The sequence below is a fragment of the Lithobates pipiens genome, unplaced genomic scaffold (assembly GCF_037356315.1).
Source record: "Lithobates pipiens isolate NorthernLeopardFrog02 unplaced genomic scaffold, aLitPip1_a1.2 Scaffold_22, whole genome shotgun sequence".
NCBI lineage: Eukaryota > Metazoa > Chordata > Amphibia > Anura > Ranidae > Lithobates > Lithobates pipiens.
Window position 1 is genome coordinate 253,232,409 of NW_027507784.1, and position 20,565 is coordinate 253,252,973.

At 41.1% G+C, this 20,565-nt stretch overlaps 1 protein-coding gene across 3 annotated transcripts in view; it reads right to left on the reverse strand.

Moving 5' to 3' along the window:
* Window positions 1-1,156: 1,156 nt before the first annotated feature.
* The window catches only part of TMC7 (transmembrane channel like 7), a 149,289-nt gene continuing 129,880 nt past the window's right edge, over window positions 1,157-20,565 (reverse strand). For all 3 annotated transcript variants that reach the window (XM_077448950.1, XM_077448951.1, XM_077448952.1), the window contains exons 15-16: window positions 9,400-9,478; window positions 1,157-5,009 (exon numbers count right to left, since the gene is read on the reverse strand). In XM_077448950.1, the coding sequence (XP_077305076.1) occupies window positions 4,947-5,009; window positions 9,400-9,478 (142 nt within the window). In that variant the 3' untranslated portion in view covers window positions 1,157-4,946. The remainder of the gene's footprint in view (window positions 5,010-9,399; window positions 9,479-20,565) is intronic.

Here is a 20,565-nt window from a genome sequence, read left to right on the forward strand (position 1 = left end):
TTTTAGGTTTCGCAGTGGTGGGCGGACCTCCGCTTAAGTTACTAATGGGACACAGTACTAAAACAATGGCTCTAATCCTTCCATACTCTACATACACAAATTGAGGAGATTTCTACTTTAAAATTTATTTAAATATTGAGAGACCCTTTGTGGGTTTTTTTTTAATGATAGACATAAATTGGAGAGTGTTTTGTACAATCTTTTGTAAAAACACAAAGCTGTCATTTAGCCTAACAAGCAGCAGCACCACTAGGGGTACATGTAACACTACTAAAGAAACTGTAGTGTAGCATACGGTACTTTAAATCTGACAGGCAGCTGCAATATGTAGTTAAAAAAGCTGAAGTTGCACTTGACACCAAACCAACCCCTTTTCACAGCTGACCATTGTGTGAAAGCTATGCTAATAACATGCAATTTGTTAGATAGATGGGGTCAGTGCTACTGCAAGAACTCATGTTTGCCGATCTGATTTGTAAATTAGATTCTTCAGGACTTTGGGCCTAGGCCCTGTTCACACTTTCTCGTTCTTGCTTTTTTTTTTTTTTGGGCTGCTCTATGCAGATTTGTTGCTTGAAGAGGAGCTTCTGCTTCATTTCATATGACAAGCTTCACGTGATTTTGAAAGGGATGATTTACCAGGCAACAATAACGGCAGAATCGCATTGCATTTGGGTGGCCATTAGGGGCCATTTTTACCCAAAAGCACATTGTGCAGTAATCGCCACATGATTTGGGGCCATGGGCAGGATTGCAGCAATTCATGTGAGATCCCAAACTGAGATGTGAACGAGGCCTAAGGGATCATGGCACCCAAACAAGCATTGTGCAGCGATTGCCACATGATTTGGAATCACAGGAAGGATCGCAGTGATTCTATCCGCAATCCCAAATCGCGAGATGTGAACGGGGCCTGAGGGATAATGCATTCAAACGTACATTGCACATTGTGCAGCAATCACCACACCATTTGGGATCACAGGCAGAATCGCAGTGATTCTGCCTACAATCTCAAATTGTGAAATGTGAGCAGGGCCTAAAAGAAACGGTACATATAACAGTATGTCCTTCTGTTTGCAGATTTCCATTGGACACAGGTTCACTTTAGACTACAGAATAATTTCAACAAAAAGAAAAACAAACATACTCCATGAAATTATTAAAATACACATTTTATTCTATTATGTTCTTTGGCAGATAGTAACAGAGTAAAACATTTCATTAAAACATAAAATACCAGGTTTATTGTTAAAATGGCTTATTCCTTCCCAATCTCAGTGTCAGATTACTAATACGTAAATAAAGTAATGTACATGGAATAAAGTGCTATTCATTTACAATCCACATGACCCCGTTACTATAGACAGACTAAATAAAACTACTCTTTGTAATATGCAAATTTACCTAAAATAAATAATGGCCCAAAAATGGTTATGAAAGATAATAATAAAGGGCGCAATAGACAAATTATTAATACACAGTGTTAACCAATTAATAAAGTGCACAAAAGATTAATCATTTTGAAATGTCCATGACAAACATTGTGATGTCATGGACATTTCAGATTTATTAATCTTTTATGCACTTTATTAATTAATTTTCAATGTGTATTAATAATATATTGTTTATTGTGCCCTTTATTATTATCTTTCACAAGTTATTAGTTGTTACAAATTTTAGGTGCAGCATTAGAATCATGTGGTATTTGTATTTGGCGCCGTTACCCTATCACTTCCCCCCTCAAGAATGGTTATCATTGAGCATCTGAAAATTACATCTAAAAAGGCATAATTTTTTCATTAGTGCATATATATGTAATTTGCTACCTTTTCTTTAAAAGCAACTCATCAGAAAAGAGGGGGACACTTTACACTTAAGAGTCCATTGAATTTTTAAAAAAGCCTGTCTGAATATTTTCAGATGAACAGCACCTGTATTGAACCAGATGCAGGTACTGTTCGGGTAACCTGACAACAGCCAATGAGGAATTCCCACCCACACTGCTACCAAGGATGGAAGAATGTGCTAGGTTTCTTTTGTTCAGCCTGCAGGCTAAACAAAAAAATAAATAAATAAATCTATACATGCATAGCCAGTTTTACTGCCCCCAGCTCACTGACAGCTTTAACGCTCACCATACATGTTTGAATCTGATCATACAATCTTTGTACATGCAAATTTAGAGCTACCAAAACGATGTAATATGAAAACCTACCTGAACTATTTAATCAATTCATATCCAGTCAGGCAGGCCCTTGCACTGTATATTTGTTGAGAGATTGTATAATCAAATGGTAACACGCAAGCTTAAGACGGGGCTGTATGAAGGCCCAGTACCCTTTAGAAATCTGCTGTGCTGAAATTGACTGGTTGGCCATCAATAGTTTAAAGTTGTTCTAAAGGCTGAAGGTTGTTTGCCTTAATGAATTTTCTTCATTAAGGTAAAAAACTGAGTACAGCTCCCCACCCCCATACTTACCTGAGCCCAATATTAATCCAGCGCTGTGCACAAGAGCAAAGGTTCTCTCCATTTTCTCACTCTGATAGGGTCAGATAGTCGATCACAATCAGTGAGGAGGGAAAGGGGTGTGGGGTGGAGCAACATTGTGTGTGTGTGTCAATGGATGCACAGAGCGGGGCTCAGGAGCAAGCCTTCACGAGTACCTCTAAAGCAAGTGGTCTATTATGGTGGGCACTGGCGGGGGACCCAAGAAGAGGAGGCTAGGGGCTGCTTTGTGCAAAACCATTGCACATAGCAGGTAAGTATGACATGTTTGTTATTTAAAAAAACAAAACTGTTATAGGTTTAAAAACACTTTAATTCAAATAAAAGTTCTCCAGTGTATATTAATGAAACTAATGCCATATAGTAAATTGCTTGAAAGGATAATTGTGTTTTCACAGAAAGTACAGTTTTACTGCCTTCCTGGTCCCTCTGGCCAAACATAACTCCTGCTCCATTGACCAGGATGTATTTACCTGAATCCCAATACCGCAGCCTGCTCCAATCTTTGCATGCTGTAGCCAAAATCTTCCTTCCACTGCCAATGCTTACATAGTTGATTTGCATAAACTTCTGAAGGACTATATACCAAGTGTCTACTGTATTAGGACACAACCCCACAGAAGTCTAGAAGGTTGATTACAGAATGGAAAGAAGATTTCGGAAGGCAGTATTTGTTGAATTCAATTAAGTATGCAATACATCTGGAGTGAGGGGAGGGAAAATAGTTATCCTATAAACTGCCTCCACAAGTGTAAAGAATAACCTCTTTATATACACTTAAATAGGGCCATACAGTAACTGGTATAGAAAGGCAGTGAGGCCAATTCATAAGCGAAGTAGAGGAAAAAGGTTTATTCTAGCAAAGACAACTTTTAGGTCTGCAATCAGTCACTAAAAATCAACAGCTAGAATCTAACTGTAATACTACCTCATCTTTCATTAACCTATTATGCTTCAGGATTGTGCCGTTTAAAAGGCCCAATACTTGTTGTATGTTGCACTAGAAATTTGAAATGTAAGGTTAGCTTTGATAAACAAACCTTTATGAAATGATTAACAGAATTTATTTTAAAAGAAAAAGCACTCTTGCCACAGATACTACATCTTGTAGACTATACATTTATGTAAGTTGACAGCAGTATTTACAATTTAAAAAAATTAAATATGTAAACCTGTAACCATTTATTTTCTAGTCAGCATTAAAATAATGAAAAATACAATTCTATAGATAAACTGATTTTGTAAACCTCATTAACAATTTGGATGGGTATACTTGCAGTTTGTGTTCCTTTGGAATACTACCAAATCCACCCATGACAGATTACTCTGGTCACCGTGACACCACGGTGACATATCTTGCCCTGTTTTATGCTGAGCAGTGAAGTCTACATAGACTTAAAAAAGGGTGGTTTGACACCAAGGCTTTTTTTTTTTTTTTTTAAGCGAACACTTAAAATCATGCTGAACAATACTATTACCTTAATTCAAGTAGAAACCCTGTTCTGTGCAACTAACGGAATGAAGGAACTCTCTGACTAGGGGCTCATCTGCTACAACTGAGCTAAGCCCTGCCACACGATCCGATCACAATGTCCCAGTAGCCAAAACAACACTCACTACCTTACACGGTTTATACATGGGGCAATTTTGTAGTCATTTCAGCCAGCTTTTGAATGCACAAACTTACATAACAGTAGAGGACATGCAACCACCAACTTTATATAAAAGGGATATTTTTAGGTTGCCTTGACCCACTAATTTGTTTAGCTAATGGGTACTGGTTGAAAATTCTTCAAATTGGCAACACATTGTTCATGTGTATAATCTCTGCTCCTGAAAATGCAAGCTATCTAGCTGTCCTGCTTCTTGGCTTTGGAACTTTGAATTCATAACCTAAAACAACTATGTAGACACAAATAGCTTTAATTTGAGTTTCCTAATCTGCATATTTATTTATACTGGGTGAAAAATATTGAAACCCATGAGTTGGCATACCAGTAAGGTAATCTGCATTTTCAGGAAATCGCAATGGCAGTTTGCATATTTCTCTAGACATAGGAAGAAAAAAGAAAAAAATACAGATGGCCACTACTTCGATTTTACATAACAGTCTTTCATCTTAAATCCCCATTGTTTCAACACTATAGCAGTGCACTGTCATTCACTGAATGCAGTCAGCCATTGTTCAACTCTTTCAAGAAAAGCTAAGCCATGTGGCAGTAAAGGAAAGCTTTCACTTTCCAAAACTGTTATTTTGCAGGTTTTTGTTGCATCAGTGAGGATGCAAATGCACCCTGTCACACATGGAAACTTCCTTTAATAATACAAATGAATGTACAAGCAGAGGTAAACTATTCCCTTGAGTAAATTTCACAGTAATAAATTAATGAATTAATTAAAAAGAGCAATGTAACATTTAGCTTCAACTACAACAAAGCTGTCAAATGGAAATGCTGTGTGCTTCAGTCAGACGTCTGATCAGAAACATCTTGTCTCTGCTCTCCTACAGGAAACAAAAACAAACATTAAAAAATACTAAATTAGATAAACTGTAAATTAGTAACGTTTTGTGTGATCTGTAGACTTATTTCTCATAATACAATAATACAATTAAAACAAAATCATAATACGATTAAAACTAAACAAAACAAATATTGAAATTAAATTCCAGCCAGAAAAAAAACCCTAACATGGGTTTTGACCATGACCCATTTTTTCTAACACAAAAAAAAATGTTTCAAATGAACTTCTACTTTACAAAAGTCCTTAAAACTGAAATGGCACTGTATAAACCAATGCAGATCTCAGTGAAAATCTCTTTTTACCTAAACTGGTCTAAAAATTTCCAGCATATATTATGTCAGAAGCGGTTTCTTTGTATAAATTTTTTGTGAGTAAAGTAATCAATTTTTTTTTTCTCATTTCAAGATCAGTGATGAAAAAGTAAAAATTAAAGCATGTAAAGCAAAAGTCTGACAGTATTGCAGTATTGTGTCAATCTCAGTCAGAGAGTAGGTTCCAAGTCCATTGGCCCAGTGCAGTGGACAAATAGCACATCAACCTCACTATATACTCGGAGCCCCACCCCAAGTACCTATATTAGCAATGCCAACAGGACATTAATCATGTATCATTTAGAGCTATATAGAGAACAAGAGATACCAGATGAGAGATGAATGATTAGAGGCAGTAGAATACTTTATAGTTAGCTTCAATTAGGGTCAAGTTTAACATGCTCTTGGGTATTCTAGTAGTCCAAGAGGTCCAGTTTGTTTAATTGATCTCAACTTTTAAATCAGCTTTCCATGCCAAATGATGAGGTAATTTAGTTGAAAAGGTGAAAAACATCTGGTATAACACAAACATGCCACCACTACGTCCCTGTGTCTTGTGTGCATCTATTTTCAAAAACAAATCTCACTGTAATGTCAAAAATGTATTTAACCACTTTCAGACCGGACCATTTTGCTGGTCAATGACCAGAGGTCTTTTTACAATTTGGCACTGCGCTGCTTTAACTGGTAATTGCGCGGTCATGCAATGTTGTACCCAAACAAAATTTGCATCCTTTTCTTCCCACAAATAGAGCTTTCTTTTGATGGTATTTGATTGCCTCTGTGATTTTTATTTTTTGCGATATAAACGTAAAAAGACCGCAAATTTTGAAAAAAAATGATATTTTCTACTTTTTGTTATTAGAAAATCCAATAAACTCAATTTTAGTCATACATTTAGGCCAAAATGTATTCAGCCACATGTCTTTGGTAAAAAAAAGTCAATAACTGTATATTTATTGGTTTGCACAAAAGTTGTCACATCTACAAACTAAGGTACGTTTTCTGGAATTTACGCAGCTTTTAGTTTACGACTGCCTATCTCATTTCTTGAGGTGCTAAAATGGCAGGGCAGTACAAAACCCCCCCAAATGACCCCATTTTGGAAAGTAGACCCCCTAAGGAAATTGATAAGTGGCATGTTGAGCCCATTGAATATTTTATTTTTTTGCCTCAAGCGATTGAATAATGACAAAAAAAATTTTTTTTTTTTTTTTTACACAAAGTTGTCACTAAATGATATATTGCTCACACATGCTATGGGCATATGTGAAATGACACCCCAAAATAAATTCTGCTGCTTCTCCTGAGTACGGGGATACCACATATGTGGGACTTTTTGGGAGCCTAGCCGCGTACCGGGCCCCGAAAACCAAGCACCGCCTTCAGGCTTTCTAAGGGCGTAAATTTTTGATTTCACTTCTCACTACCTATTACAGTTTTGAAGGCCATAAAATGCCAAGATGGTAGTCGGCAAGTGGTTAATAAAATTCAAGAAGTTTAAGATTTGGTGCATGCCCTCTGAGGAGGGTATCTCAAGCGTTTGGGGGAAGTATTTTGGGTTTTCAACGCTTCTATGGCCAAGAACGTGCCTTATATGGTACAGTCCTTTATCTAGGCACGATTGAGTTGTTAGCGTTAGAGACCTGTGGTGAATACAAGATTTTTTAAAAAAGTGGAGCTACAGAGGTATGCACAGATTGAGTGTAGACAATTTACAGTAGCTGTCCAATAGGGGGAAGTGAATAAGAGTGTGAGACATAATATCCCCTATGGTAGTTTCATTGTTCCAATGATGGCTACATGAGGATGCTTATTGTGGGACGTGTGCCTGCCAGGTATTCAATGTTTACCCAGTCAGGTTTATCAGTGGGTGAAATTATTTGGATCAGTTGAGCCAAGTGTACTGTCCTGTAGTGTTACTTCAAAAGGTTTGGGACCCCTAATCCGCCCACTGATGTGAGACTGTCTTTTGGGCAAACCTACACCCCCAAGAACCCCAGATTCTGCAATAATACAAGATTGAAATTTTGAAAGGAAGGGGAGGGGATGTTGGAAAGTTAGGTTTGGAAGTAGTATAACACTCTTGGCAGTAAGGTCATCTTATTGTAGCAATTCTACCCATCCATGATAAAGAGTAGGTTTAACTCTGAGTTCAGAAATGTTCCCAAACTCTTTCAGGGTATTTTCCAAAAGAGTTTGGGAATATTTTTGAACTCAAGGTTAATCCTGATAAATCGGAATATTACAGTATATCTATGTGTTTTTTGTGAAAGCAATGAAGTTAAAGCATACCTATGGTCAAAATGTACAATCATTAAAGGCTACTTCTATTCACCTGATCAATCTTGAGGTTTGTAAACTTACTTTGTGAACAATTCCACACATTTTTAGTAATTTTCTAGCCCAAAAATGCTGGATTTTAACATGTTTGCAAAAATGTAAAAAACGGATTTAGAGGGGAAGTGGTTAGTGTCATTTCAGAGAACTGCATATACTGTACATATACTAAGTATACAGACAGCGGGTAACACAAGCATTGAACACGTCACCATTTTTGGGTAAATATATTTCTAAAGGTGCTAGTGACATGAAATTTTCACCATGTCTGTAAAAACCTGTGCAATACATACTGTACATACAAAGAAACCAAAGCAAATACGTTCAGAAATTCAGTTATTTGAACCCCTGCAGATTTTGCAAGTTTGTCCACTTACAAAGAAATGAAGGGTCTAGAATTGTTATCATAGTTGTATTTTAAATTATAGAGACATAAATATCAACCAAAAATCCAGAAAAAACACATGATACAAATGTTATTAATGGAGTTGCAGTTCAGTGAGTAAAATAAGCATTTGATCCCCTACCAACCAACAATAATTCTGTCTCCCACAGACTGGCTACAGTATGTGCTCATGTGATACACAGATTAGACCTGTCATTAGCAGGTATAATTGTTTCAAAGAAAACAATAATAAGTTTTCTGCACAACATATAGACAAGCCTGTGAAATACTGGGAGAATATAGTCTGGTCAGATGAGACCAAAATTGAACTTTTTGGATGCCATAAAAGACACCATGTTTGGAGGTTAAATGGCACTGTACATCACAAAAACACCATACTAACAGTTCAGTTTGAAGGTGGGAACATCATGGTGCAGGGCTGTTTTTCAGCATATAGTACTGGCAAACTTCATATCATTGAAGGAAGTATGAATGGAAAAATGTACCAAGACAGTCTTGATAAAAATCTGCTGCCATCTACCAGGTGATGAAAATGAAACAAGAATGGACATTTCAGCAAGACAGTCATTGGCTCAACTAATCACATGACGTGCTTCCAATAGAAAAATCTATGGAAAAAACTAAAGATCAAAGTTCACAGAAGAGGGCGATGGAACCTTCAAGATTTGAAGACTGCTTATGTGGAAGAACAGGCCAAAATCACACCTGAGCAATACATGCAACTAGTTTCTTCATACATGAGGCGCCTTGAAGCTGTCGTTACCAACAAAGGATTTTGTACGAAGTATTAAATAAGTTCATGTGTTTAATACTTTTCCCGGTGTCATTGCATTTTATTACACTTAACTTATATTTCTAAACTTATTCTTTTGGTTTCTTTAAATGTATGGATTGCATGGGTTGTTACCAACACGGAGTTGAAAATTTTATGTCAATAGCACCTTTAGAAATAAATTTTCATGTAATCATGTGCTTATAATAAAAATAGAAAATAAACCCCATTGAAATCCAGGCGTCCGACACCCTGCAGGTGGATTAGGGGATGGGTGCATGGATTAGAGGGCACAGCTCCTGCGCCCCTAATGGAGCGGCCACCACTGCCTAGGCTTAGTTTTTTTAGTGTGATGACAATAGTGTACTATACTGATTGCTTTTTAGGAACCTATTTATAAATAAACAAATAAATAAATAAATAAAAAAATAAAAAAGCAAAAAAAAAAAAAACACACAACAGATAATGTTAACACATTTAGTTTTTGTAAATTTAGATCATAAGAATACAGTATATTATTTATGTATAGTATAATTTTTACCATGACCAGCTGTTCTTGCAGCTGCTCGACCACCTTCTTGTGGGCTCCAGCCAATGCGATAAAATAGAACATGACCAGACTGTAGAGATAGAAAATCATGTAACTTTTAAATGGCACATAAAATACAAGCAGTGTATGAAAGGCAAGTAGTATCTTAAAGATTATGCATAGCCTTTTCAGTGTATTTAAATCAGTGTCATTGCCAGGGGAGTTCTTATCTGCGCTATAGCATCTCCCAAAGTCTCAATAGCACCTCCTAGCATCCCCATCAGCAGCAAGTGCCAGCCCAGCAACAATATTGATATATTTATTAACAGTCACTGACTTTTACTCTAGCAATTAGCAATCATGCCAGACAGGGCAATTCCTTACCTGTGTTACAACCACAGAGTAATTTGGCAGCTCCTGAAGACTAAACAGTTTTTGGGCTTGGGGCTGTCCCCTGAGGATTGATATGCCAGCCCTAGAGTCAATAGCTATTATGCCTGGGCTGGTGCAAGCAAAGGAGAGGAAGGAAGGGCTTGAGGAGTGGGGAAAGAGGGAGCTTCTTGGTAGTGGGTGATCAGGTGAGTAAACCTACTGAACACCTACACTGGGGATTATTATTGTGCAGAGCTTGGGGGGGGGGGGGGTATAGCTTGCATTGATACTTGCTGGGGGTTATTGTGCTGAGGGTTACTGTCTGCCCTGACAGGTACTGGGGCTACCTTTTCTGGCTCGGACAGCATTTTTCTTCTCAAGGTCTTCATGTCACTCCTAATTTATTAAGGATCTCATTGGCAAAAGTTTGGCAACCCTTTCCAAATACCGTTTTTCTCTAGCAGGTCCTGACATGGCTGTGATGTTGGGCTGCTTTGACACTGCAGCACAGTAGCTTTTGCATAGCAGTGCTTCTAAAATTCACTATGCATTTAAAAAAAATGCATACTGCATTTTAAATGTGTTGCATTACAACCCATATGCGTGAATAGCTCGTTGTCAAAGACACCATTGGGTGCTGGCTCTTTAACAACTGGCTATTCATTAGTTAAGGACTCGGGCAGGTTCTGGCTTCTTAACAACCAGTGATAATGCCTTCCCTAGTAGTCAGCATGCTCAAGCTCCTCTCCTGCAGCAGTGGTGTTACCACTAGAGGGGGTAGGAGGCGGTGAGACAGGGTGGGACAGCAGGGAGAATCGGCTCCCAGAATCTAAGGAGAGGAGGTGGGGGAAGGCTGGATCAGATCCACAGTTGGCGCTACTGGTGACCACCAAGGAGGCTGGGGGGGGGGGGGGGGCATCCATGCTTACATCCCCACTAATTGTTAAGGAAGCCAGGATGTGCCGGCTAATTAACAATCAGCTATTCACTGGTTGCCAAGGATGCCAGCAGGTGCTTGCCCCTTAACCAGCATAGTGACCCCAAAGGCACACCTAACAACGAATTCTGGGTGCATTTTTGCTGCATTACCTATTGATTTAAATTGAAGGTGTGTCTTTAGTGCACTTTTTAAAAGATCAATGATGCAGCATGTAGGACTTTTTCAAACCACAGCGCAAACATAGCACAACAATGTGAAAAGTCTCATAGGTTTTAAACGCTGCAAACATGCATGATGGTAAAGAACACAGGTTGTATTCATACAGACCCTTTATTTGTAGCAATCATGTCAAAAGCCCTACAATGTGTAGACCAATTCGCTAATATCATCCGTTTTATTCCCTGAATGAGTAACTGTATATCTGTAAATATGCAGAGTAATCTGTGGATGAAATGTTGGTCAGCAGAATAGCAATGTAAAAAGCATTCGCTGCACATGCCTTTTGAGAATAAAAGTCTCTTTGAAACTGGTTTGTACTCCCTCATACTGGGGCTAAAAACCACTCATCTGTCCCAGCAGATAAGCCTAAAGCTGGCCATAAAAATTTCAGCTGGTTTCTGAGGAACCAACCTTATTTCACTTAGTGGGTAGCCCTGTTGGCCGCTTTCCACCCAATATCCCTTGATTGAAAAATTTAAGTAGCCATGTTTTAACCAAAAAGTAGCTACATTGAATCAGATATAGCTGCTGTTTGGGCATTCTGACCGTTGGCCGGTCCAGCTGTCAAAATAGGCACAGTTCTTTTTCATTCAACCTGCAGGCTGAAAAAAGCCAGACATAATAGGAAAACACTATCAGTGTACAGCAAGCTTAAACCTCAGGCTGGGAAGATTTCTCCCCCTTGTGAGGCTAAGAAGAATTTTTTTCACTACTCTCAGGTTTCAACCTCCAAGGCCAGACCCAATCCAGGAGCCCATTTCAACCAGGAACCCTGGGCCCCTAAATCTCTGACTTTACCAAACTGCTGGCAGACAACCCATAGGCTTTTCCAGATCAACCAGATCTTCTATCCCAAGGATTGGTGTTCCACACTGCTTCACGGTTGCTGGCTTCACAGTATGGCTGTTGAAGCCCAGGTTTTGAGAGGCAGAGGCTTCTCTGAATTAGTACCTCCCATGCTGTTAAAAGTTAGGAAGTCTACCATTACACACAGAAGGCATACTTCATCTGGTAGGTGGAAAAATATTTTCACCTCAGGAAGAATCCTGACCTTTCTGCAATACCTGGATTAACATTTGACCCTGAGAACCATCAAGGAACCAATGTTGTCCTTTGTTAAAGACCAATGCGCGGGTATGTTTATATGCTAAATTGCATCATTCTGTGTGTGAAGTGTTAGATTGAAATGCTGTATACTAACAACAAAAATACACTATGGTATGGCATGGGACTTTTGGAGGCACAGCATTCATTTTACTGTTGAAAGCATTTTATTAATTCATAATGGTTTAAAATATATTATATATATATATATATATATATATATATATATATATATATATATATATATATATATATATATATATATATATATATATATATCAGTATAAACTCTTATTGCACAACAATTTCAAGTACATCATGATAAAATACAAAATGTGAAAAAAATCCAACATTGGTAATTTATTTGAATGTATTACTCTTTATCGTCCTCTTCGTCAGGAGCCACCAATACAGATTTTAAATATAATGCAATCTAAATGAGCTAACAATTGTAAAAAATAAATAAAAATTTAACAATACACTCCTTGCATAGAGGACCTCATCCCCACATGCTGAAATAGAAAGAGGGGGGGGGGAGGGATCCAAAGAGCAAGGATGGTGAGGAGGGAAACAGCAAATGGTACATCACCCAGCAGGGTCGCAGGCAGGGCCGGTGCTACCACTAGGCGGATTAGGCAGCCGCCTAGGGCGCACTGCCGCCTAGGGCGCCTGACCGCTGATTGTCCTACTCCAGCACTGTCCACAGAGCTTGCACTATACACCAGCGCTGAGCCTCTGACATGTGTGAAGCAGCGCCCCTCACCCCCCCCCCCCCCGTCTCCACACTGACACATCAGTGACATCATGTCCCATGTGTCCACACTGTCCAGAACTGCTCCCTCACGCTCTCCACTCTGACAAATTTCCAGCGGTCATCCCACCTCCCAGCCTGCTCACCACTCTGCGCTCTGACTCAGAGCGGGGATAGTTCCGAGTGACAGTGATATGTGTCCAGCAGCACCAGCCCTCCCCACCCCATGCTCTCTGCTCTGACGTGTGTGTCCAACGACCCCCCCCCCCCGAAGATGCTCTCCTGGACTGGCCGTGTCACACTGGAGTGGAGCGGAGAAAATCATGGGGAGGTCAGCATGGCGCCTGGCGGCAGCTCTTTAGGCTTGGGGACAGGTGGAGTCTGGAAGAGGCACAGACAGGAGGCAGGTACAGGCGTACAGAAGAATTTTAGATTGGCACAGCACGAGCGAGGAATAGGCAGCAAGCAAACAGGCTCACGTCCTCAGATACAAGTTTGCTGAGCCCAGGACTATCACCTGACCTGGTGTGTGGTGAGTAAACACTGTTGCTGTCTTGGATAATAATGAAATTGTATATATTGACAATGACATACAATTTGCAAATGTTGTGTGTATATGTATTTATATTCACTGATCTGCATGCCAAGTATGTGCCGAGCACCCCGCCCCCCCCCCCCCCCGTGAGGGGCTGCATTGATTGGCAGTGGTGAAGCGGCATTGATGGGCACAGCTGAGACTGTATTTTATGGGCACAGGTAAGACTATTTGATAAGCACAGGTGAAGCAGCATTAATGGGCACATGTGAGACTGCGTTTTGATGGGCACAGGTGAGGCTGCGTTTTGATGGGCACAGGTGAGACTGTATTTGATGGGCACAGGTGAAGCGGCAATAATGGGCACAGGTGAGTGAGGACTACGTTTTATGGGCACTGGTGAGGTTGTATTTGATGGGCGCTGGTGACGCTGCATTTGATGTGCACAGGTGAGGCTGCATTTGATGGGCGCTGGTGAAACTACCTGAATTTGATGGGCACAGGTGAGGCTTTATTTGATGGGCACAGGTAAGGCTGCATTTGATGGTCGCTGGTGAAATGGCCTGAATTTGATGGGCACAAGTGAGGCTGCATTGATTGGCACTGGTGAAGCCGCATTGATGGGCACCGGTGAGGCTGCATTTGATGGGCATCCCTTACAGTCACACACAGACACCGAAACACACAATACATCTCTTACACACACAAAAACCTCTGGTCTGCTCTGGTTCCCTCATTAAAAAGATGGGACGTACATGGGCAGGGCAATGGGGGTGGAGCCGGGGGGGGGCGGCAAAATGAGGTTTCGCCTAGGGTGTCAAAAATTCTTGCAACAGCCCTGGTCGCATGGGAACCCCCACACAGATGCTAATGCAACCAGACCCCCTCCCGGTCCCCTATATATATATATATTTATTTTACACACACATACGTTTTACTCTATCTGGTCTTTGACAACGTTTCTGTGGGCTTCCCCTTGCGAGGATCCCCCATAGGAAAGTGATGGTGAACCATGGACTTTGCGATTCCATAGGATTCCTGGTGAAGCCAGAGTATAAGGAGAAGATTACCTTGAAGACAATTGTGGTTGACGTTTTGACAGACGCCTTTAATGTAAAGGTAAGGGATTTTTTGTGTTTGCAAGATTTTCCTACACAAGGGATTAACGACTCAACATTTAATTCTACTGAGGTGTGCTGGAATGTGCATGAGCTCGCTAAGAAGAAGACAGAGGATGAGGTGTTGAAATGCTTGCAGGTGATCCCACTCTTAATGGAAGAGGATTATAGTTCATATGTATAATCCTTTTTCAGATGCGGCAACATAAGAGCCTTTTTGGGGAGCTACGGTGAGGAATTGAAAGGGGGATAAATAGTAATGAACAGATACAAGATCTGTACTGGGAGGTCAGGTGGCAGCGGTGTGGGGAAGGAGGCTGGGCGGGTCCCAGATAAGGGATGCCCTGACAGCAGGCACCCCGCTGCGGTGACTGGTAGCGCTCTGCTTGAGGTCAAGGGAGGAGTGGCGGTGTGCAGGAGATTAGCGGGGACACAGCAGTGGCAGCTGTCACTATTGGCCCCGCCGCGGCTACTCCCAGAGCTGTGGCAGACCACGTGGGTGGTCTTGACGTGGCTTTGAGGTCTCCCCCGTGAAGATGATGGTATGGAAGTAGGAGGAGCGGTTTTAAGTTCCCCTGTAGGGGGAGGAGATTTGGGGTGAGGGAGTGGAATGACAGCGGGATGGGCAATCCCAGTACGTTCTCAGCATCTTCCCTGATTGGAGGACGAAGATGAGAAAGAGATGGAAGTGTGGAGAGTTTGGAGAGCCTGAAGTGTGGTTAGTGAGTAGCCCTGTCTGCTGGATCCGAGGAATGTTCTACTGGTAAGTGGCCTTGGAAGATGGGGGAGGAGTTTGAGAGAAAGGAGGAGAGATCTTGAGATCGTGTTGCCTGGGGTTTCTGAGGAATCTGCCAGTTCGCCTGTGATGTGGAGAAGACAGACGATGATGAAAGACTGAGCTAAGGAAGTAATTGTAATACAATGTTATGATGGCTTACCTTATTTATTTAGCGATGGCTCTTACCATCAGCTCAATGTTAGGAGCTTGAAATCGGGTCATAGGAATGCTTTGATCATGGATTATCTATGTTCTGTTAGGGCAGATATTATTTGTTAACAGGAGTGTATTATGGAAGATTTAAGTGGGATTGTGGAATGGAAGAAGGGAACTGCGGTGTGGGCCCCTAGTAGTACCTCTAGATCTGAGGGGGTTCTAATTAATAATGTTAATGTGCAAGTGGTGTCTTATGAACAGGTGGTGCCAGACAGATGTTTGTCTGTGTTGCTGGAATACATGGGGTTGAAAGTAAGAGTTATTAATTGCTGTGCACCCATGGAGAAGAATGTACAAAAATAATTTCTGGAAGATCCGAGAATGTTCCTGTCTAGCAGGTTTGCTACGGTTGTTTCAGGGGACTTCAACTGTATCAGAAAAAGTAGTGACAGACAGGGGATAGGGTAGGAGAGAGGTATGGATGTGACCTCCAAGATGCTCAACAACCTGGTGAATGATTTCAGGCTGAAGGGTGCAGCAGTAGAAACAGAAGGGGCTAATGCTTTACATACCTTTTTCTTAGAAAGTTTAGTATAGACTAGTTTCTAGTAAGGTGCATCTGGAGATAGGGGTAAAGTTTGGCCCCGGTTTATGGAAGCTGAATGTTTCTGTGCTGGAAGAGGAGGCAGTGTGCTGGAAATTTGGTATTTACTGGGATGGATTGGTGGATTTTTCAAATGTTTTGTTATGGTAGGACTCGGCGAAAGTACACAGCTATTTTTTTACAGAAAACATGTACACTAAGGGCAAGAGAAAGAAAGGAGGATGAAATGATGATTATGCAAAAATTGCCCTTCCTTTGTAAATGTAAAAGGTTGGGTGTGGATGTGACAAAGAAGTTGGAGGAGGCAAGAGAAGAAAGAAAGAAAATATTGAAAGAAATAGGGAAAACGATAATTTTCAATGCAAAGGTGAAGAAGGATATGGAGAAGGGGGAGCAATGGTCTAGGTTTTTCTTTAAAAAGCGTTTTCAAATAATGAAGTGTTTGGTAATGTCAGGGGAGGAAGAGATGAGAGAAGACAGGATGATGGAGGAAATGGCATCATTCTACAAGAGTTGTATGGTATATAGAGGGAGGTGCCAGAGGAGGAACTCACAGAGTACTGTGCGGTGGTTAACAGTAGATTGGAGAAAGAGGAGGTGGAAAGTCTACTAGACCCAGTGACGGAGAGAAAAGGGGAGGATGTGCTAAGGTGCATGCAGAAGAATAAGACTCCCGGGAGAGATGGTCTGCCTGTGGAACTATATGTCAAGTTTTGGCCCATATTGAAAGAGCATCTGGTGGAAATAGTGAGAAACTATTTTCAATGGGGACTGTTTCATCTACCATGAAGGAGGGTGTGATTACCTTGATATTTAAGAAAGGTGATAGAAGGGATATGGAAAACTGGTGCCCTATCACCCTCTTTAATGTTGATTTTTAAGTTGGTAACAAAACTATATGCCAATAGATTAAGTTGTGTGCTAAAAAAACTGGCAGGGGAATGGCAGGTTTGTTCTGTGCCTGGCTGGAGGATAGCAGATATTCTGGTGTTGGTAAGGGATCTGTGTTTTTTTGCCCAGTCTAACAACATGCCTTTTGGCCCTGATGGGTATAGACCTTAAAAGGGCATATGACAAGGTGTCACATTGTTTTTTTGTTCAAAGTTTGAGGAGATGGGTTGCCTCAACTGTTTTTGAGAACTCTGAAGGGGTTATACTCTGGGATTGAGAATCAGGTGTTGGTTAACGGGAATTTGTCTGGCTCCTTCACAATTTGTTCGGGGGTGAGGCAGAGATGCCCATAATGTTCATGTGCGCTATTGAGCCCTTTATGAGCCACACACAGAGGGTTAAGAGGTGTCTTTGTGCCAGAGAGTAGTAGTGGATATGTGAAATCTGTGGGGTACATGGACAATGTGACCTTTGTGCGCTCATCGGAAGGTGACTCAAGGAGAGCAGTAAACTGCTCATGAAGTGTCAAAAGAGTCAAAATTGTGTGCCAAGTGGTTCATGCTGAAGTGAAGGGGATGAAGGTGAAACAGGCGGATTCACTGTTGATACTGGGCAGGCATTTCGAGAGAGATCTGTTGAAGCAAAGTAGTGGAAAATCTATCCAAGAAAATGGATTTTTGGAAAACAAGGTGCTTGACCTTGACGGGGAAAGTTCTTGTCATAAAATCTATTATACCCTTGCCGTTATTTTTGTTTGGTTTTTCCACCCAGCATAAAAAGGGACTCAGAATGTTACACGGATGAGGTTTGTGTTTTTCTGGGGCTCCAGAGAGTGGAGCGTAGGGTGGGAATGAAGCATCCTGATCTTGGTGGGCATCTATGCATTTCTGGTTGACAGACTATAAAAATGTTTGTGAATGGTGGTATGAAGGCATACCTGATGATACCTTGCAGGATGGTTGCTGATAAGGTGGGGCTGGTGTGGGCAAGATCTTTTGAGATTTTACTCTCGATTGGAACAATTCTTTAGAGACTATGGTCTTGAGAGAGTTGGGAGCCGATTTTCCATTAAAAGGTACGTCTAACAGGCAGAGAGAGATTTTATGACTGGGCCTTTCATGGGTCATTGCTGACTAAAAGCTTTCTCAAGTCAAGAGAATTGGTGAGAGATGAGAAGTGCCCAAGAGAAGGGTGCAGAGAGATGGAGACGGCAGAACATGCTTTATAGGGATGTTCGCTTGCGCAGAGAATCCGTAAGAGATTAGTGCAATCTGTAGATAAAGTCTTAGGGATTAGAGGTGTTGGTGTGGGGATTTGTTTTTTGGGTTGGTGGCGGGTGACAGGATGAAACAAAGAAAGTTATGGATCTTGAGGTCTAATCTGAAAGAGGTGTTGTGGGACGCAAGGTGTTGGGAGGTGAGGAGGAAATGTGTTGAGGTGGATTGTATGAATCTGCTAGGCTGTATGTGGTGTTATTGGTAGATAGGAGGTGAATGTGGGTGGCGAAGACTAATGTCTTTTGGGGTTGGGGAGGTGGAGAGGAGTGGATGGGGAGAGGGGTGAAGGGTTGGAATGTCTTTTTATCTGTAAATATGTGATGTTTGGAGCATAATACTTGAAAGTATCTGGGTGGAGGTTCTGGGTGGTGAGTGTTTATGCTATGGAACTGATGGGCAAATAAAAAAAAACAAAAAAAAACACAAATCTAAAAAATCCAATACCACTCAAAACTCACTAGTAAATTATGGCACACTTTTCACAAACTAACAAAGTAAAAGAAACTGTTAAAATAGACCCAATGAACACTACAGAAGGTTCCTTGATGCCAACTCCAACTACAAGTACGGGCACTGTGCCAAAAACCTCAGGAAACCATTTAAATTTAGACATTTTAACTCAACCCCAGGGATGGAGCCCAAAGACAGGGAGGACCACTAGACCAGTATATGGTCTGCCAAAGCCTAGAACAGCTCAGTCTCCTAAACATATCCTCCTGTATCCTAACAGAAGAGGAGGAACAAGTCTTGGGCCTGGGCCTTAAATTCTGCCCAGACCAGACCACAGACACATTTACATTATTAAAATATAATTATCTTTTTGCCAGGAAGCTTACATTAAAATAGTTTTATGATAAAGATCGCACACAAAAAAAATAGAGGAAAGGATTGAAATAGATCAGTTTAAAAACGACACTATGGCCAATTTTAGAGCTCTCCGAGATCTCATACAATTGTTAAATGAGAATGAAGAGTTGGAAGAACACGAGGATCCTATGATCCTTACAGCTCGTAAGCATGCTGATGACACTCAAAAAATTGACATTAAGCCTTTCAGACCTAAGCCTAAAAATTTCCAACACTTAAATTCTCCACTTGTGTATGGGCTTTCCTAACGCAAGTGATGAGAGCAGTTGAAACCATGTACTTTCCTCATAAAGTGGAAATTTAAATAAAGATCAGTTACGAGCATTGGATTGCTTAAGTAAAAATCCCTCTTTAGTCATTAAATTGGCTGACTAAAGCCACGTACACACGAGAGGACTGTCCGTCCAACTTAGTCCGCCGAAACACATTTCAGCGGACAGTCTGCTCGTGTGTGGGCTTCAGCTGACTTTTTCAACGTGCAGTCTGGCGGACTAAGTATTTCGGAATTTCCGTAATATTGTCCGTCCAACTTTGGTTTCAGCGGACAGTCCGCTCGTGAGTAGGCTAGTTGGACGGACTAAGTATGGTGCATGCTCAGAAAGGATTTACACGGCGAAAGGTTGCATTGCTGTGTATTGGACTTCCGATTTCTAGTCCCGTCGCACGTGCTGTACACGTCATCGCGCAAGCTTTCAACGGACTGTTTGTTCATCGTGTGTGGTCAAGTCCGTTCATTCGAAAGTAGGACGGACTGTCTGTCGGATTGTCTGACGGACTAAGTTGGCCATACAGTCCGCCCGTGTGTAAGCGGCCTAAGGTGGAAAACGTAGTGGTAATGTATTGAGAATGGTATGATGAGATGTGTAAAAAGATCCTACGTAACAGGAACTGGTACAGACCAGTCCCAGAGGATAGTTTAAGGCTACTTTCACACTGGGGCGGGCACCGGTATTCCGTCATTTTAGCGGCTCTATTCGGCCGATAGCGGAGTGATTTTAACTCCCGCTAGCAGCCGAAAAAGATTTAAAACCGCCTGCAAAGCGGTGTTGCCCCATTGTTTTCAATGGGAAGGGCCGCTTTAGGAGCGGTGTAGCTGCAAAGATGCGGCTTGCAGGACTTTTTTTGACCATCCTGCAAGCGCACCACTCCAGCATGAAAGCCCGAGGGGGGTGGGAACAGCAGCTTTTTGCCAAGGAGGACTTGTCGATTTACCTGTGCCACATTTTAATGTTGTGTTTTAAACACATTTTAATGTGGCACAGGTACATCGATGACATCCTCATGGTATGGACTGGCCCCTTCACAAAATTAAATATCTTTCTGGATAAGTTGGAAGAAAATGCCTTTAAGCTTAATTTTACTGACACAGTATCTAACCAAATCACTTTTTTTAGACCTCAACATCTCCATACAATCAGATGGCAGTCTTTTAATATCTTTGTTTAGGAAAGAAATGGCAGGAAATACCATTCTTCAAGACAATAGTGCCCATCCTGCCATACTAATTAGAAGTATTCCATATAGGCAATATCTCTGTATCAAATGGAATTGCTCTAGTCCTCAAGA